The sequence below is a fragment of the Podarcis muralis genome, chromosome 17, assembly GCF_964188315.1.
Source record: "Podarcis muralis chromosome 17, rPodMur119.hap1.1, whole genome shotgun sequence".
Lineage (NCBI taxonomy): Eukaryota > Metazoa > Chordata > Lepidosauria > Squamata > Lacertidae > Podarcis > Podarcis muralis.
Window position 1 is genome coordinate 3,210,100 of NC_135671.1, and position 17,370 is coordinate 3,227,469.

Below are 17,370 nucleotides of genomic sequence, written 5' to 3' on the forward strand. Positions count from 1 at the left end.
GCCGATGACAAATTGGGACAGCCCCACAGTTGCCATGGCAGCCATGAAGTCTTGCGCTCTTGCAGCTACAGCAGCCTTGACACGGAAGTTGAGCTTCTCCATTAATAAACTCAGGAGTCTCAACACCAAATGAAATATTCCCTGACAGTGTCATGGGCAGGAGAGTGACTGGTACGCCAGCAGATTCCCTCAGCTGTCCAAAGAGCCCAACACAAAATATAAGCACTCCAGATTGGCACACAAATTAACAGAAAGCCTAGAAACCATTCTGATAATTTTTAGCAACCATTCTTCTCAGCCCTCAAGTCTGGGCTCAACCAGTGTTTGCAATTAAAACACGGCTGAAGAAGATGTTATTATAAATTGTGCTGGCATTTAATAACAGTATCAGTAGATCAGAGAGCAATCTGGTAAACCAACCATGGACTATCTGGCTGAGAGAGAGAAAGACCAGAAACGACTACAGGCATAAAGTGTCTTGGTCTGAAAGCTGCAAAAAAAATTCCCCTGACTATTCTCACAGGTATACCATTCTGACACTTTTTTTTTGTGGTCTTCTCAGATTCCCTAATTTGTCCTTTAAAAAAAGTTTTGCTGACCCCCTACTGTGATTCAGTGAAGCCCAAATGTTTGTGAGGACCACTCCCCAAATAAACGTTTTCTTTCCCCCGCAATTAAATCCTCATTTTTATACTTGAACAGGCCCACTTTGAAAGGTGGCCTACAGAGGGTTGACTGTGGATCAATGCGGCCCCCAGCCCGAAAGATTTAGCCATCCCTGAAATGCAGGTGCTCCTACGCTTTGAAATATAGAAACAGCAACAGCTGCCACCTTCCCAAAATAGCATTCCTGGTTCACTTCTCCTGAAGCCTCCATTTCAGTTTTAACCAAAAGATATGGCAGTTTCATGACACTCATTAGCCACACTGGATGGGATTCAGCTGAGTTGTTGCATGCACAGAGCAAGGTCCTCTCACACAAAAAGACATCCCTCCTCCTCCCCTGTGCGCCCCCCAAATCTGCCCTGGGGGATTGGGGGGAACCCATAGCACGCTTAAGGGGTGCAAGGATCAGACAGGGGTAGTGAAGTCTTGGTGCTCAAGCCATAGCTGTCAACTTACAGATTTGAAAATAGGGGACCAGCAGCCTCAAAAATAAGGGATTAGCAGCCAAAATAAGCCTCAAGCGGTGGTTCCCACAGTGCAGCAACCTGGGAAAGGGGATGCAGCAAGGAAAACCACCGTCACCTCTCCGCTGGGAAGCGCTGAGCAAAGGAGAGTCCCCAGGCAACACGGCCAATTTGATTGGTAGAAAGAATGCAAGCTCCACACCCCAGTCGTTCTTAGACTTCTTATTGGGTGAGCAATGCAGCCAAGCAACACAGTTGGAGCTTCCCTCCTCCCTGGCCAGCAGGGAGGGAGGGAGAGGAGCTGCTTCCTTTGAAACCCGGGAAATTTAAGGGACATCATCAATAAGGGATAGCAGCAAGACACAGCGCGGGGATAAGGGACTTTCCCACCAAATAAAGGACGGTTGACAGCTATGGCTCAAGCAGATCTCATTTCCCATACGCATAACCCACATAGTCCTACACTGAGTTCCACCCATTGTTTAAAACGAAAGGAGAGTTAAGTTCCCAACTGATTTTCCCTTCAGCTAGCTATGCATGCGGCGATTGTTTCTGAGCAAACTCCAGGCTCTGATGTTTTCAAGAAGTACACGTATAATAACCAACGCAGCACGACAGGAAAACCAGCAGGACAAGGCACTGAAAAAGTGTGGGGTGGACATTGCTTGACACAAACAAATAAACTCAAAATGAATGCTCAATAAGCAGATTGCCTGGAAGTTACCCAAGCCAGACCAATGGTTCAATTGGTCCAGTTTCGTCTAAATTAAGGATGCCATACGTCCGGATTTTACTGGACATTACCAGGATTTCAAAGACTGAAGTGATGGCCGGGGGGGATTTCCAGAAGGCAGCGGTTTGTCTCGGATTGAAAAATCACATTTATTTATTTTTTGCATTTTCGTAAAAAAAGAAGAAGAACTTTTGGGGTGTCCTGGTTTTTACTTTTTGAAATATGGCAAGGCTAGAATTGACTGCCAGCCATTACCTCAGCCGTTCAGAGGTCATTCTCAGCCCTGCTAACTGGAGATTCCTGGGGTCGAATCCTGGCTCTGCTACCGAGCTATGGCCAAGAAAGCTTTGAAGGGAGGCGTAAGTGAGCCTACTCGGCTGCTGTTATGCTGTTTCAGGGCATCTTCATGGTGGCGTATCCTGAGGGGGCTGTGGACCCGGACACAAAATTCTAGGGGGCGCAACCCACAGCAAGCTCCCTCGCTTAGACCGAAGCACACACAGCATGGGCCTTCAGGGCTGTGGTGGCACCTGCTTCTCCTTGTGGAGAAGGGATGAAGGGTGAAGGGATGCCCGCCCCCGGGCAGAACCGCCCCCAGCCAGAGCCCAGACTTTTCCTGGCCTGCGCCAGTCCTTTCCTGGGTCTGCCACCTAGCATATGTTCTTGGGCAAGGCAGCACCCCAAGAAGGGAGCGCAGAGAGGAGAGCCACCCACTTGCCCAAGACCCCTTGGCACCTGCCCTTGTGCAGTGCGGCTTAGGAGAGGTACCTGGGGAAGGGCTGCCCTTGGCCTCACGCCCTGCTCTCCACTGATCTCCTCCTAGGCCTGCTGCAACTGCGCTCCGGTTCTGCTGGGACATCGCTAAGCCTGCCAAGGAGCTCCAGCCACTGCTCCGCGAAGTTCGCCTATTGCCTCCTCTGTGACACCCGCAAGGAGGTTAGGGAGCATGACCCTTGCCTTGCCCTGGGTGCTGCCAACGCATGCTACACCACTGGGCTTCAGTGGGCGGCAGCCCATGAAAAGCCATTCAGCCATGTGCTTGCTAGTAGCACATGCATTATACAGTCTGGACCAGAGACCGCTTTTTTCTACAAAAGTTAATTCACACCCGATGACCCAGATTTGGAACGAAGCTCCATGACGCACGTACTTATATGACACATGCTTGAAAACAGAGTTGTGCCATAGCAACCCAGTATATATTTTGAGCTGTAAGTGTAAGCATATTAGGCATACCTAAAATCGTAAAATGTGTTGACCCATAAGTTCATTTCACAAATTGGTGTGGAACGGGTCTGTAATTAGTGATTGAAATAAACCATTAACAAATCATCTCAGCATTTACATAGCACTTTGGGGTGTTCAAAAACTTTGGACACATGATCACAATAAGTTTTACAGCCACATTGTAAGGTAGGTCATTATCATCCTAATCACCATCTATATTCTTGGGGAGTTCATTGCAGAAGTTAGATTTGAACCAGAAGTTGCAGCCAATGCTCTGCACCTGTATTTGAGAGATAGATTGTGGATCTCTCTCTCTCTCTCTCTCTCTCTCTCTCTCTCTCTCTCCCTCTCTCTCTCTCTCTCTCCCAGCTAATTTCCAATATTGTGTTCCTGTATATAATGTAAAGAACCAATAAGATTTCTGTCCCTGATAGCACCCCTTTCCAAGTTCTTTGTATGGAAGTTGGTACTTTCCAGAATCTTCCATAGCCCTTGCCTGCTGTTCTCCATCTACTATGGAAACTTCGTTTTCTTTCATTTTTAAAAAAATAGCACAACATGGTACACAGTTTTTAAAACAGTTTTGAAAATACGCTATAAATGCTACTCTATCTGATGAAGGCATTATTGAAGCTATATTTAAAACAAAAACAAAAACAGAGGATTGCAAGGGAATAAAAGGGCATGGAAAACCTTCAATCCATCTGGGCATGGAAAACCTTCAATCAATCTACCTCTCTTTTAAATCAGAACCAGTGAAGGCGGTGAAGGTCCTGTGTGAGTGCCTGGAGGCGGTTGGAGGATGGATGGCGGCTAACAGATTGAGGTTGAATCCCGACAAGACAGAAGTACTGTTTTTGGGGGACAGGAGGCGGGCAGGTGTGGAGGATTCCCTGGTCCTGAATGGGGTAACTGTGCCCCTGAAGGACCAGGTGCGCAGCCTGGGAGTCATTTTGGACTCACAGCTGTCCATGGAGGCACAGGTCAAATCTGTATCCAGGGCAGCTGTTTACCAGCTCCATCTGGTACGTAGGCTGAGACCCTATCTGCCTGCGGACTGTCTCGCCAGAGTGGTACATGCTCTGGTTATCTCCCGCTTGGACTACTGCAATGCGCTCTACGTGGGGCTACCTTTGAAGGTGACCCGGAAACTACAACTAATCCAGAATGCGGCAGCTAGACTGGTGACTGGGTGCGGCCGCCGAGACCATACAACACCGGTCTTGAAAGACCTACATTGGCTCCCAGTAAGTTTCCGAGCACAATTCAAAGTGTTGGTGCTGACCTTTAAAGCCCTAAACGGCCTTGGTCCAGTATATCTGAAGGAGCGTCTCCACCCCCATCGTTCTGCCCGGACACTGAGATCCAGCTCCGAGGGCCTTCTGGCGGTTCCCTCACTACGAGAGGTCAAGTTACAGGGAACCAGGCAGAGGGCCTTCTCGGTAGTGGCGCCTGCCCTGTGGAACGCCCTCCCATCAGATGTCAAAGCGATAAACAACTACCTGACATTCAGAAGACATCTGAAGGCAGCCCTGTTCAGGGAAGTTTTTAATATGTGACATTTTAGTGTATTTTTTATCTTTGTTGGAAGCCGCCCAGAGTGGCTGGGGAAACCCAGCCAGATGGGCGGGGTACAAATAATAAATTATTATTATTATTATTATTATCTGGCCAGTAGAGTTCAGAGGGGCAAGACTCTGGTGGTCTTGTCAAGCCCCCTGGACCAGAGAGGACTTGTATGGGTGAAAGGATGAATGACTCCCAAACAGGGGACGGGCCAGACTTGCTATTATCCTCTAGAATAAGACCATCTAGATGTCTTCTTGCGTTTGGGACCAAAATCCTGACATTTTGCTCCTCAACTGGAAAAACTTACAATGACAATTTGTCACACTTGTTTTGCATCTCAGTCTCATTTTGCCTGATTGAAAAGCCTGAACGTTCTTTATCTGAACTTTAGCATACCTTTTTGCTAGGACAGCAAGGTTCAGTCAATAGAATAATGAACTAATATGTCTGTTGATTAATCAGAGGAGTTAAAGCCACACTTGCTTTTTAAGGCTACTTTAGTTTTGGTACGTTGTTGTGACAGGAAATGAAAAATAGCATATTTAAAGATGGCCGCCCTTTTTAACTTCTAAGAGGGGTCGGGTTTTCCCCTTGTTGAGTTAAACTTTAGGTTTTCTTATATTTCCTTCACTCTCTTAAAAAGGGGCCTGTCCTAATATTCTGGTAATTTTCAAATATAAATGTAATTGATTAATTAACCACTGAAAATACACAAATCAATTAAGCATTCTTTAATCAACCCAGAGAGCCTCAACTTGTTACAAATGTGTTTTGAAATTATAGCATAAAACCCTGACTATACATCTTTTACAGTCCAAGTTGAACAATGATTGTGAGTGAGGCTCTCTAGGCCACGGGGCAGAGTGGTTAACCAATCCTATTATTATTATTATTATTATTATTATTATTATTATTATTATTATTATTATTATTTCTGGATGGTTTTCGGGCATAAGGAGCTTAGATTATTTTAGCCGTATGTCAAGGAAGGGTGCCCAGAGCCTCTAGCTCTCTGCAAAGGTGAAGAAACAATGCAGGGCAAGTATGTGGTGTGCTGTGTGGTATATGGGTTAGTTGTCATTGTTAGTTGTGGTGGTTGTTTGTGTGTTTTTAAGGATTCTGTTGACCTGACACAAATCAAGTTCTGTGGAGTGTAATTATGGACTCTTTCTGTTTATTCCATTAGGAAAGAAAACAAGATGACCATCTGCCACAGATGCTTTAGTACAGGGGTCTGCAACCTTTAAGACAAAAAGAGCCACTTGGACCCGTTTCTGAAGAAATAACCACCTGGGAGCCGCAAAACCATTGCGACATTTAAAGCATGTGTGCCGCTGCCCTCCGATCTGACAGCGGGTGGGAAGGTGACGTCGGGACGGTGCGTGAGTAACGCACGCACTGCCCCCGTGCGATGTCACAGCCAGTACAGCGCCCGCCACAGTGGGGAGTGTCGGGGCGCACAATGCGCCTCCTCCCCTCGCTAGTATCCGCCCCGGAGCCGCGGCAAAGGTGTAAAAGAGCCACATGCGGCTCCGGAGCCGCGGGTTGCAGACCCCTGCTTTAGTAGTAGTAGTTATTTTATTGAATTTATATACTGCCCTATAACCGGAGGTTGAGATTCCTGCATTGCAGGGGGCTGGACTAGATGACCATCAGGGTCTCTTCCCACTCTACAATTCTGTGATTCTAAGATAGATGTATGCAGCAAATACGCTAGCAAATAAGAGGTATCCACAGTGACTGCATATTTGCTTCTGCTAGCCCAATAGGCACACGGATCAGAAGATAAACATGGGCAGATATGAGGCGGGACAGGGAGAAATTATTGCTCTGCAGCCCAGCAGTTGAGCTTTTTGTGTGTCTCAAACCGTTAGAAGGGCCATGAGATTAGATAAGTCCTGTGCTGTTTGCATCCTACCCTCAAGACCCAGGACAATGGGCCAAAAGTATATTGCGGGGGGGCGGGGGGGGTCCTCTATGCTGATGCTAACAAGGACAGCTACCTCCTATAACCAAGATAAACAGGCAATCCTGTAATATAGTAACTAATTTAATAATAATAATTTTTATTTATACCCCGCCCTCCCCGGCCAAGGCTGGGCTCAGGGTGGCTAACAAGCAATAATAAAAACAAGTTGAATGAAAACAACTTAAAAGCAAGATTAAAATACAACATTAAAATATTGAAACATTAAAATATTAAAATGCAGCCTCATCACAGGAGGAGAAAGGAAAAAGGAAAAAGAAAGGGGGGGGGGAAATCAAATTGGCTCCAAGCCAAAGGCCAGGTGGAAAACAACTCTGTAAGCTGAAAGCATTTAAATGTGACACTTGTGTGATATAGTTGGAAAATAAAAAGCTAAGGAGAAAATCCTACACAAATCCAGAGTGGCGTCCCTAAGACAGTTGGGTGGCGCCTTGTACGCCTCCTTCCCGCAACTCCGGCAGCCAGACCGGTGCGAAATGTATTGCTCTTCTTTCCTTTGGGAGGCAGAGAGAAGTCTCTTGTCATTTGGGCAGCCCAGAACCTCCAGACGCACTGCCCAGACTGGTGCCCCTGGAGAGGTCAATTTGGTACAGTGGTACCTCAAGTTACATACACTTCAGGTTACATACGCTTCAGGTTACAGACTCCGCTAGCCCAGAAATAGTGCTTGGCCCATTTGCTTCAGGGTGAGAACAGAAATCGTGCTCTGGTGGCACGGCGGCAGCAGGAGGCCCCATTAGCTAAAAGTAGTGCTTCAGGTTAAGAACTGACCTCTGGAACGAATTAAGTACTTAACCTGAGGTGCCACTGTACTGCTAACGCAGCAGTTTGATTTCACACCCACCCACACCCCGCACACTCCGTTGTCTCTCGAGACAGACAGATGCGAACGACTGCGACCCACCTAGAGCAAAAGCTAGATAGATGTCCTGTTTCTGCTGCCTGACTTGGACTGCAAAAGTTGAGCGGTTGCTCACAGGTCAAAAGGCGCCTGGCTGGCTGACAAGGTTACACTGGACTCCTAAGTTTTGCATGCCTGGTTTCAGTTAAAGTCAAATGAATCTGACAGGGCATAAAACTCAAGAGGGAAATAAACAAGGTGCTTACTAGGGAAATTTTGCAGTTCCTTCGGCCTTTATTTTAGAAACTTTTATATATGAAAAGCCCCCACCTGTGGAGTTGCTGTTCTCAAAGCTTTAAAAATGACCCAGACCTGCAATTGTTGAGTGGGCTCCCTCCCCTTCAGGGAGGAAAGAGTTAAGCTTCACAGCCCTCGCTAAGGAGGAAGCCACATGATGGAAAATCTTGGGGTGGGGGTGGAGAGACGAGAGAGAGCTGAAAAGCTTTCATAAGTGCCTAGAGGGCAGAACTTTCCAACCGCAAGGGAGGAAGCAGTAGGTTCCCTGACCAACTGCTGAGTTTTGGATGCAAAAAAACCCACACAAACTGAAGGGAGGACAAAACATACATATTTCCTGTAAGGTGACACCATTGATGAACCGGGAGCGGGAGCACAAACCTACCCAGCACTCCTACCCCGCAATATCAAGCAGAGTGGATTTCCAAAAGCCCATCTGATTTGATAAGAGAAATTCTGTGTGTGAGAGAGAAGCCGAAAAGGGTATTTTGCTCGGTCAGATAAGACTTCTGCTGCATATTTAATGCAAGATCTCTGCATCTCACCTACACCGCAGTTTTCATGCGTGCCAAAAATAGCGAAATCAGAGGAAATCCAGTTTCTAAAAATAAGTTGGGCGATATTGAAACTTTCACAAGGCGAAAGGCAGATTGTGTGAGATCTGCAGATCCGGGGTGGGGCGGATCTCTTAGTACACGAAGGACCGAAGAGATTTTTTAAAGGGGGAAATATTGAGATGGGGGAAGATAAATAATCCACCCAGGATAGGGCTCAGTTACAGGCATAAACGGGCCTCCTTTCTCCTTACCTTTCTGTTGTTGGATCAGAGCAGTTCAGGGGATACCTCAGGTCTATGACGGTCCCATCCTTATCTTGCAGGGATCCCTGCTGCTGTGTGTAATATTCAACCAGTTCTGACAAAGTGGCAAACTTCTCTCCTCCATAGAGGTCATAAAAGTCCCCCGTATTCTGGATACGGATGTGGGTCACCTGGTCACCGATCCTGCAAGGAGAGGCAGAAAAGCACCTGGTCAAGAAAAGTTGGAGGTGCTAGGAATTGTGGAGGGGAGTGAGGAGGATGAAGCTGCTTCCATGGTTCAACTGGGGTGTGTTGTCATCAGCAGGGTTTAACCTCAGCACTCGTTTTAAATGCCAGCACTCGGCCCCAGACAAGTAAAATAACTTCAGCCTTTCATTTAGGCTGCAGACACACTATTATCTTTAAAGCACATTCAAAGCACATCAGGCAAACAAGGAATCTTGGGAACTGTAGCTTACCCCCCAATGGTGCTACAATTCCCAACACCTGTACACACAACAATTCCCAGGATTCATCGGCTGGGGTGTTGAAGATACTTTAAAGGTATTGTGTGTACACAGTCTCATAGTGGAGTACAGTGGTACCTCGGGTTAAGTACTTAATTCGTTCTGGAGGTCCGTTCTTAACCTGAAACTGTTCTTAACCTGGAGCACCACTTTAGCTAATGGGGCCTCCCGCTGCCGCCGCCGCGTGATTTCTGTTCTCATCCTGAAGCAAAGTTCTTGACCCGAGGTACTATTTCTGGGTTAGCGGAGTCTGTAACCTGAAGCGTATGTAACCCGAGGTACCACTGTACCAGATAATAATTTGTGGCAGGGAAACGGAAAAGATGTTATCCAAAGGTTATGGCTCCCATTACGCATATGCACACCTGATGTTGCTTGCAGATAATAAACAGTGAGAGCTTTCTTTCCTTCTGAAGCAAACCAGAGAATTCTATGGGACATGGAATAGTTACCAAAGGTGTTTTTATTTGAAATGGCATACAAAGCAAATCTGGGGGTTCTGAGGAATTTCTGTATGAAAATAAAAGACTAGTTCAGGTAAGAAATTTCAGTATGATCATAGAACTGTAGCATTGGAAGGGATCCCAAGGGTCATCTAGTCTAGCCCCCTGCAATGCCGGAATCTCAACTAAAGCATCCATGGAAGGTGGATCCACGACAGACACAAAACATCAGGAGGAGCTTTCTGACCGTGAGCCTGTGGTTCTAGTGAAATGTCTCAAGCAGTTGGATTTTCACATCCCTGAGATTGAGAAGAACTAAGCAGGCAGCATCTGCCCCAGAATCTGTGTAGCACAACCACGAAGCTGGTGAAGGAAGTCCACAGCCTTAAGGGAGTGTCTGCACCCTCAGCCCAATGGCAGAAGAGGACCTTCCAACTCCAGTTTCTGGCAGCTTTCCAGACGCTGTCAACTTGAGCAATTGGTTGGCAACTGTGGGAGAAGTAAGCTTATAACCTGGGCTTCCTTGGCCTAACTAAATCTGGCCTGCCCATTGTTTAGGGGTGGAACGGGGATCTAGTTGCCAGAAAAGTAGGTTAGGGAAGGAGAAACAGCTATTTTTCTTCTTCTTGCTCCATTTCCGTCCACCTTAGCTTTAACATACAGAGATACCTCGGGTTAAGAACTTAATTCGTTCTGGAGGTCTGTTCTTAACCTGAAACTGTTCTTAACCTGAGGTACCACTTTAGCTAATGGGGCCTCCTGCCGCCGCCGCAAATTTCTGTTCTCATCCTGAAGCAAAGTTCTTAACCTGAGGTACTATTTCTGGGTTAGCGGAGTCTGTAACCTGAAGCGTCTGTAACCCGAGGTACCACTGTACTGTCTTTTCACTGGCCTCCACCCTGAGCTTACCAAAAACTCTCCCATATCCCCCCATCCCCTGCAAAAAAAGGGCTATACTTTACTTGCTCTGACCCAGAAAAATTCACTCCCAGATCCTGGGAATCTTATGAGTTGGATCATGTAGTCCTCCTGCAATTGCAGCTGTCCCATACAGGGATCGAACCTGCAACCTTGGGGTTATCAGCACCAGGCTCTGGCCAACTGTGCTGTCCAGGCAGAAGGAGAAGGCAACAAGCCCCCTATGGTCCCACATCTCTCTTTAACCCCTTCATTCAACCCATCCAGGCTGCAGTCTGCACTCTTCCACCCAGACTGACTTTTGAAACCCCTGTTTCTGTTTGCCTCAGAGTTTTCTGGATACCACTTTAAAAATTAACTATGAGGACAGGCACAAGGGGCTGTTACCCCCATCAATCACATAGGGAAACCCTCAGTGCGTCTGTAGGGCTGAACTATTTATGTGAGGTGGGTCCAGGCGAATGGACAGACAGTCCCATGGAGAGCTCCGTGGAAGGGAAGGAGAATGGTGCTCGGACGATTACCTGACAGAAAGGGAAAAATCTCCCTTGTTCTTCCGGCTGGGGCGAGCCAAAAAACTGCCATGAACTCCTCGTGCTTTGAGTAAGACCTCAGCATCAATGCCACTCAGGTCACGGTGGAACCACCTGGGTTATGGGGGGGGGGGGGAGAGAGAGAGAGAGAGAGAGAGAGAGTAGGAAAATGAGGATATAATAATAAACTGGGAGAAATGGAGGGAGGATGCAGCTTGCACAACTCAATCATCACAAGGAGGGTTCCTCAAGACTACTACATCTCAAGAAGGGCCAGAAGGCAGACATTCTTCTCCCAGAATCCTCTCCCCTCCACTTAGTTCCAGCAAAACCCGAGTTCGCACATGCATGTTCAAAGGCAACATCAACCAGTGAGCTTTTCAAGGCGTTCATGTCACACATTCAGCTGCCCTTCATCAACGGCACATCCACATTTTCCTTTCACCCTAAGTGCTCTCTAGACCCAGGTTCACACTTTCCCCAAGAAAAGCTGCTCTTTAATGCTGAACTGGAACAAACAGCAATCTGGGTTTCCTGCAGATTGGCGTTTGCTCCAATCCAGCGGTAAATAATGGGGGTTTTTGTGGGGAAAGTGCCTGGGCAAAAAAAAGCGCTCAGACACAGTGCTTTAAAGTGTGGAACTGTACCTAGAAATGTGACACAAAAGGCAGTCTGGATGACCCCTATGTAGGGGGTGGAGGGGTGGCTACCTTAGGCATGTGGGAACTGCCTTTGAGGCAACTTTCCTGAGGGAGCAAAATGCCAGCCATTGAGAGCTCTGGGCTCTTTCTCAGTCCCAGCCACCAAATCCATAAAGCTCTACACAACTAACAGAACAGCCTCCTTCTACTTCCACTCACGCATAACACAACATCCTAGCTGTAGTCCCAGGGCAGGAACTTTCGAAGCCCGGGATAAAGAAGGGGTTGGCCTTCCATTTGCATTCCCAGCTCTTTCCTTACCTCATTATCGTCGGCAGGCAGCAGGCGGAACCGAAAGAACAGCAAAATAATAGCAACAACTGGAGGGACTCGCTTTAAGATGTCGATAAAGGAGGAGTCAGCATCTACTTGGTGAAGCTCGCTAACTTTAAATGTTCCTTCGCTGCCTCTGTCCACCTACATCACACGCTTCCTCGGCCTCCTGGCTTCCATGGTGTCCAGTGTCTATTTGGGTTGGTGGGTAAGGGCAGACAGACCCAACTGCGGCAAGTGCACAGTTCAGAGCTGGCGTTCACTATTACAGGAACAGGAAGCATATCTAACTTATCGCCCCTATACATGCAAGCTGCTCTGCATACACTTCTGCTTCTCCTTTTGGGTCCCTCTCCTTCCGTTCCCTCCTCCCCGCTGCACCAGTATTTCTGGGGTTTTCTTCGTGGGGAGGGAGGCTGCAAGGGCAAGACTGCACGTTTTAAGTGACACCTGTGGGGAACGGACACCGGCAACAAATGCAGGGATGATACGAAAAAGTGGTACCCAAGAAAGGTACGGGATACAGGATGGATACAAAGGGCTGTTTGTCAAGGCGCAGCATACCACAGCATGCTCATGTAACCATTTGGTAAACTGGTTGCCCGTACTATTCAGTCCAGAGGCAAGCAGAATTTTGCCACTCTCTGGCTACTTCCCTAGATTTGTGATCAGACGGAGAAGTGTGGTGAGATTTTTCTCACAGCCTGCCATGATGATATAGGGAACCAGCCTATCCAGTGGTTATATGCATACAGTGTGGTAATTTACTATTGAGGGAATTATTGTTTCTTTATTTTATTATTTATTAAATTTGCATCATGTCCTTCATCCGTAGATCTCAGGGCGGTTCACAACATAAAATTACAATATGAAAGGAGGAAGATGGAGTCTGCGGAACTGGCAAGGCCAAGAGCAAAAATGAAGAGGTCAAAATGACGAAACATTCTCTGAGGACTGGAGACCTTTTATAGAACATCTAAAAAACTATCATAGTTGCACGAAAACATGAGCAGGCTTTGAAATATGAGCAGCATTAAGGCTAATAACTTAGGATGGATATATGGAGTGTTATAAGATAAAATATGCAGCATTAAAGGATAAACATAGAACACCATTGAGGGTGAGGGGTTAGAATACAATGCATAAATTAAAGGTAGTGTTGATGGTAAATGTAAACTTTTCAACACTAAATAAGCAATTTTTTATTAAAAAAAATACAGTATATAAGACACAAGATCTCAGGGCTAAACCTTGCAATTCTGGACCATATTTTTTTGCAGGCTTGACTTCCAGAGACTACAAACTTCCACCAGTCCCAGCCAGCAGATTTTCTGTGGATATTGGTTGGCCATAATAAAAGAACACTTTAGAAAGAAAGCAAAACACAAACAAACAGCCCACCTCTGTGAATTCTGTTCTAACAGGTCAGAACAGCTACGTGTGTTTGACCTTTAAATATTTACTGCCCCATGCAACCACTCAGGTGGATTGTGCAATCGCCTTGGCCTTGTGATTCTGTTGCAAGAAACTCCTTCCGAAGAGATGCTGTCTTGCAAAGCTGCATTGTCTTGCTATAACTCTTTGCTGCTCTACACTGAACCTTTAGAGTGATGCCTGCACAGTCCTTGCTTTAAGGGATGGTATATTTTCAACAGCTCAGCCAAGGTGGCCTGAAATTGGCAATGGTAAATAGATGAAAAGAACGCTGTTTCAGTTAATCAGCCTGAGAGCCAAGGGCTCTATTTAGTGTACAAACATTGCTGTAACCTTTAGATAGGGTTTCCAGGACCAAAAAACGTAGCAAGCCTTCATTCCCACAGAAAGATTTAATAAAGCACTGGTCTTCAGCAGATGGATGGAGGTACTCAGACTGGATCTTAACCACATCTAAGATGGGTTGCACCAGAAGCAGCAAAACCATCACCACTTTCTTCTTCTAAGTGAACACACTTTTTGTTATATAGAGGAGGAACACAGAACAAGAGAGCAAGGAAAATAGATAAATTAGGTCAAAGCACCATGGAGGCTACAAATGGGCTCTGTTTCTCTGCAGACCCAGACGAAGAAGACCTTACGCTATCCTAGTCCTGTTAGCTGCTGTTGTGTGTGGCAGGCAGAGAGGAGACGTTCTTTCTGGAAATTATGTATTTATATTTATTTCACAAGATTTATATACGGCTTAGTTATAACAGCAGCAACAACCTCTCATTGCATAGGCTTCATAGATTAGTGAGAATGATGTTTCTGATGAAGAAGACTCTAGCCCAAGAAAGCTTGTGCCATTAAAAATTGTTACTCTTTAAGGTGGAAGTGCTGCACGGCCTCCGAGTGTCCCTATTTTCTAGGGATAGCCGTCCCGGTTTCTGATTTGATCCCAGAATGTCCGACTTTTCCTTAGGATGTCCCTATTTTCATTGGAGAAATGTTGGGGAGGGTATGAAGTTATGTGACTCCCGAGCCAAGGAGATAAGTAACTATACAACCTTTAGAAGACATCTGAAGGCAGCTCTGTATAGGGACATTTTTTAATGTTTAATATTTTATTATGTTTTTATAAATGTTGGGGCAACCCAGTCAGGTGGATGAGGTATTATTATTATTATTATTATTATTATTATTATTATTATTATTATTATTGAATAGGATGTCCTTTTTTCATCAGAAATGTTGGAGGTCATGTTGCTGTCATCATGCTAAAATTGTACTGTGGCCTTCTTCAGTAGAAATAGTAATAAGTTGTTGTTGTTATTGTTGTTGTTGTTGTCGTCGTTGTTATATTTATACCTCACCCTGGGCAAAAAAAACAACAACCCTCAAGCACCCGGGTGGGGGGTTCCAGAAAATTTATTTATTTATTTTGTGAATTTCCTTTAAAAAGTGTGAGAAACTTCAAATTGTTTGCAAAGCTCAACAACTTTGACCCCCCCCCCCCAAAACAAGCTTCTGTGTCCGGATTTTCACTCTCTGAAATATCACAACCCTGTAAAAATAGTTTTGTGTTATGCCAAGCCCATCATGGCAGCCATTTTGTGACTGGCACTCTCAAAATGTGAAATGTGCCCACTGGTTCAAAAAGGCTGGATATCCCTAATAGATAGTAGACCATTACGATATTGGTTTCAGGTGCCTTATCATTAGGTAAAGGTACCCCTGCCCGTACGGGCCAGTCGTGTCCGACTCTAGGGTTGTGCGCTCATCTCACTTAAGAGGCCGGGGGCCAGCGCTGTCCGAAGACACTTCCGGGTCACGTGGCCAGCGTGACGAAGCTGCTCTGGCGAGCCGACACCAGCGCAGCACACGGAAACACCGTTACCTTATCATTACCCTTACAATAATTATCCTTATCATTAATTTACCCTTACAATAATTTAAACTGCCACTAATCCCATGTCCAGATACACTAGCTGTATTTTCCATTCAACAGAGTTTAGACAGAAAAAGATGAAAGGGGAAATCCATCCACAAGCCATCTCCGTTCCCATCACAACAAACTGATGTTTGATGAAATGCTATAGCATTTCCAGGCAAGCAGAAAGAAACTGAAGTAATTGAAAATAAATGTGGGGCCGGATGGGATTATGCAGACCCTCCAAGTGTCCTCATTTTCCTGGAATGTCCCGCTTTTCCTTAGGACATCCCTACTTTCATTGGAGAAATGTTGGAGTATATGGTCGGACGTCCCTGTTTTCATCGGAGGGTATAAGTAACTATACGACCATGAGAAGACATCTGAAGGAAGCCCTGTTTAGGGAAGTTTTTTTAATGCTTAATATTTTATTATGTTTTTATATATGTTGGAAACCTCCTAGAGTGACTGGGGCAACCCTGTCAGATCGGTGGGGTATAAATTATAACATTATTATTATTATTATGGAATAGGACGTCCCTATTTTCATCAGAGAAATGTTGGAGGGTATGGATTATGCAAATCATTGAACAGGGCTGGGATGCTTTGCATTCTATCCTATTGAATCCTAAAAGTAAGTAGTTGTACCTTGATTTTCAAACAGCTTAGTTCTCGAACGTTTTGGCTCCTGAACGCTGCAAACTTGGAAGTGACTGTTCCAGTTAGCGAACTATTTTTGGAAGCCGAACGCCCGATGGGGCTTCTGCGGCTTCCAATTGGCTGCAGGAACTTCCTGCAGCCAATCAGAAGCCGCGTGTTGGTTTCCAAACGTTTTGAAAGTCAAACGGGCTTCCGGAACGGCTTCTGTTCGACTTCCAAAGTACGACTGTACTAGTCAGTAGATACTGAATGCACAGCGACTGCATCTGCCCAGAGTTGATTCGGGTTTTAAGAGTGAAAACACCCACCAACCGAAAAACAAAAGCAATAAACCCTATCCTAAAGGCATAATTGCCCACTAGGCACTTTGATGGTTATGTGTCATAAATTATCTAATGGGAAATAAGCATATAGAGTTGGATGCTGAAAGACTGCCTTTCTGTTCTGCTAAAATGTGTGGCCAGCATAGCCCCCCAACATCAAAGCTTATGGTGCCCATAATCTAGAAGGTTAACTAAACTTCCAGATTCAGTTTCCTTACAGGCAGTTTTTGTTTTCCTTCACACGTATAATTCTTCAGAATTAGGTTCCTCAACTCTGCTAGGCAAAAGTTTGGAATCCCTGATGGGAGAGAGACATACCTGCAGGATGGCATCAGGACCTCAGAGGTCCCCCACTAAGAGAGCTTGAGAAAACCAGGTACCACGGCCTACAGTCCTTCTGGAAAGAAAGGAGAGAAAAGGAGAGAAACAGTATATACAATATTCAGTGAGCACAAAGGCGGCTCACATGACATCAATAATACAGAAATCAGTCTCCAGTAATTTAAAATATATATATATGAAACTAATATTGTACAATCGCTGTGCATATCTACTCTGAAGTAAGACCCCTTGAGTTCAATGGAACTTACTCTCTGGTAAGTATTACCATCTTCTGCTTTTTTGCCACCTTAAACTACATGAGGAAAGGCAAGGTAGAAGACTTCTAAATTTTAAGAAAGGAATAACGAAAGTACATAAATTGTGTTGTTCCAAGGGGTGTTCGCCTCACAGCAGTCTTTTTTCACTTCTCCTGGGGAGGGCAGGGGACAGTTTTGTTTGATTCACTGCTCTTTGACAATGTGTAACATGAGAAAATAACAAAAAATCTAAATAGCAAAAATATGTAGAAAATTTGTTTACAATGCAAATGCTCTGTTCACATACTCTTTGACATGCTGGCTACATTACAGTTTTAACAACAAGTGTGCATTTTCCTGAGACTTATCTATGTGTAGATTAAAAAAAAAATAAAAATCTCGTTTTCTAAGAATTCAAGAGCTGGCTGTATCTCTCAGTATAACTAATTTATTTGCACATTACTGTCACAGTCCAGATCATTCAT

At 45.4% G+C, this 17,370-nt stretch overlaps 1 protein-coding gene across 5 annotated transcripts in view; it reads right to left on the reverse strand.

The window, feature by feature from the left end:
• The window catches only part of PTPN6 (protein tyrosine phosphatase non-receptor type 6), a 40,812-nt gene that overhangs the window by 22,890 nt on the left and 552 nt on the right, over positions 1-17,370 (reverse strand). For 3 of the 5 annotated variants that reach the window (XM_028712358.2, XM_028712359.2, XM_028712362.2), the window contains exons 2-4: positions 16,626-16,704; positions 10,996-11,118; positions 8,593-8,787 (exon numbers count right to left, since the gene is read on the reverse strand). In XM_028712358.2, coding sequence (XP_028568191.2) covers positions 8,593-8,787; positions 10,996-11,118; positions 16,626-16,639 — 332 coding nt within the window. In that variant the 5' untranslated portion in view covers positions 16,640-16,704. Of the gene's footprint in view, positions 1-8,592; positions 8,788-10,995; positions 11,119-11,966; positions 12,241-16,625; positions 16,705-17,370 lie in introns of those variants that run through there. The other 2 variants (XM_028712361.2, XM_028712360.2) reach the window with 2 other exon arrangements.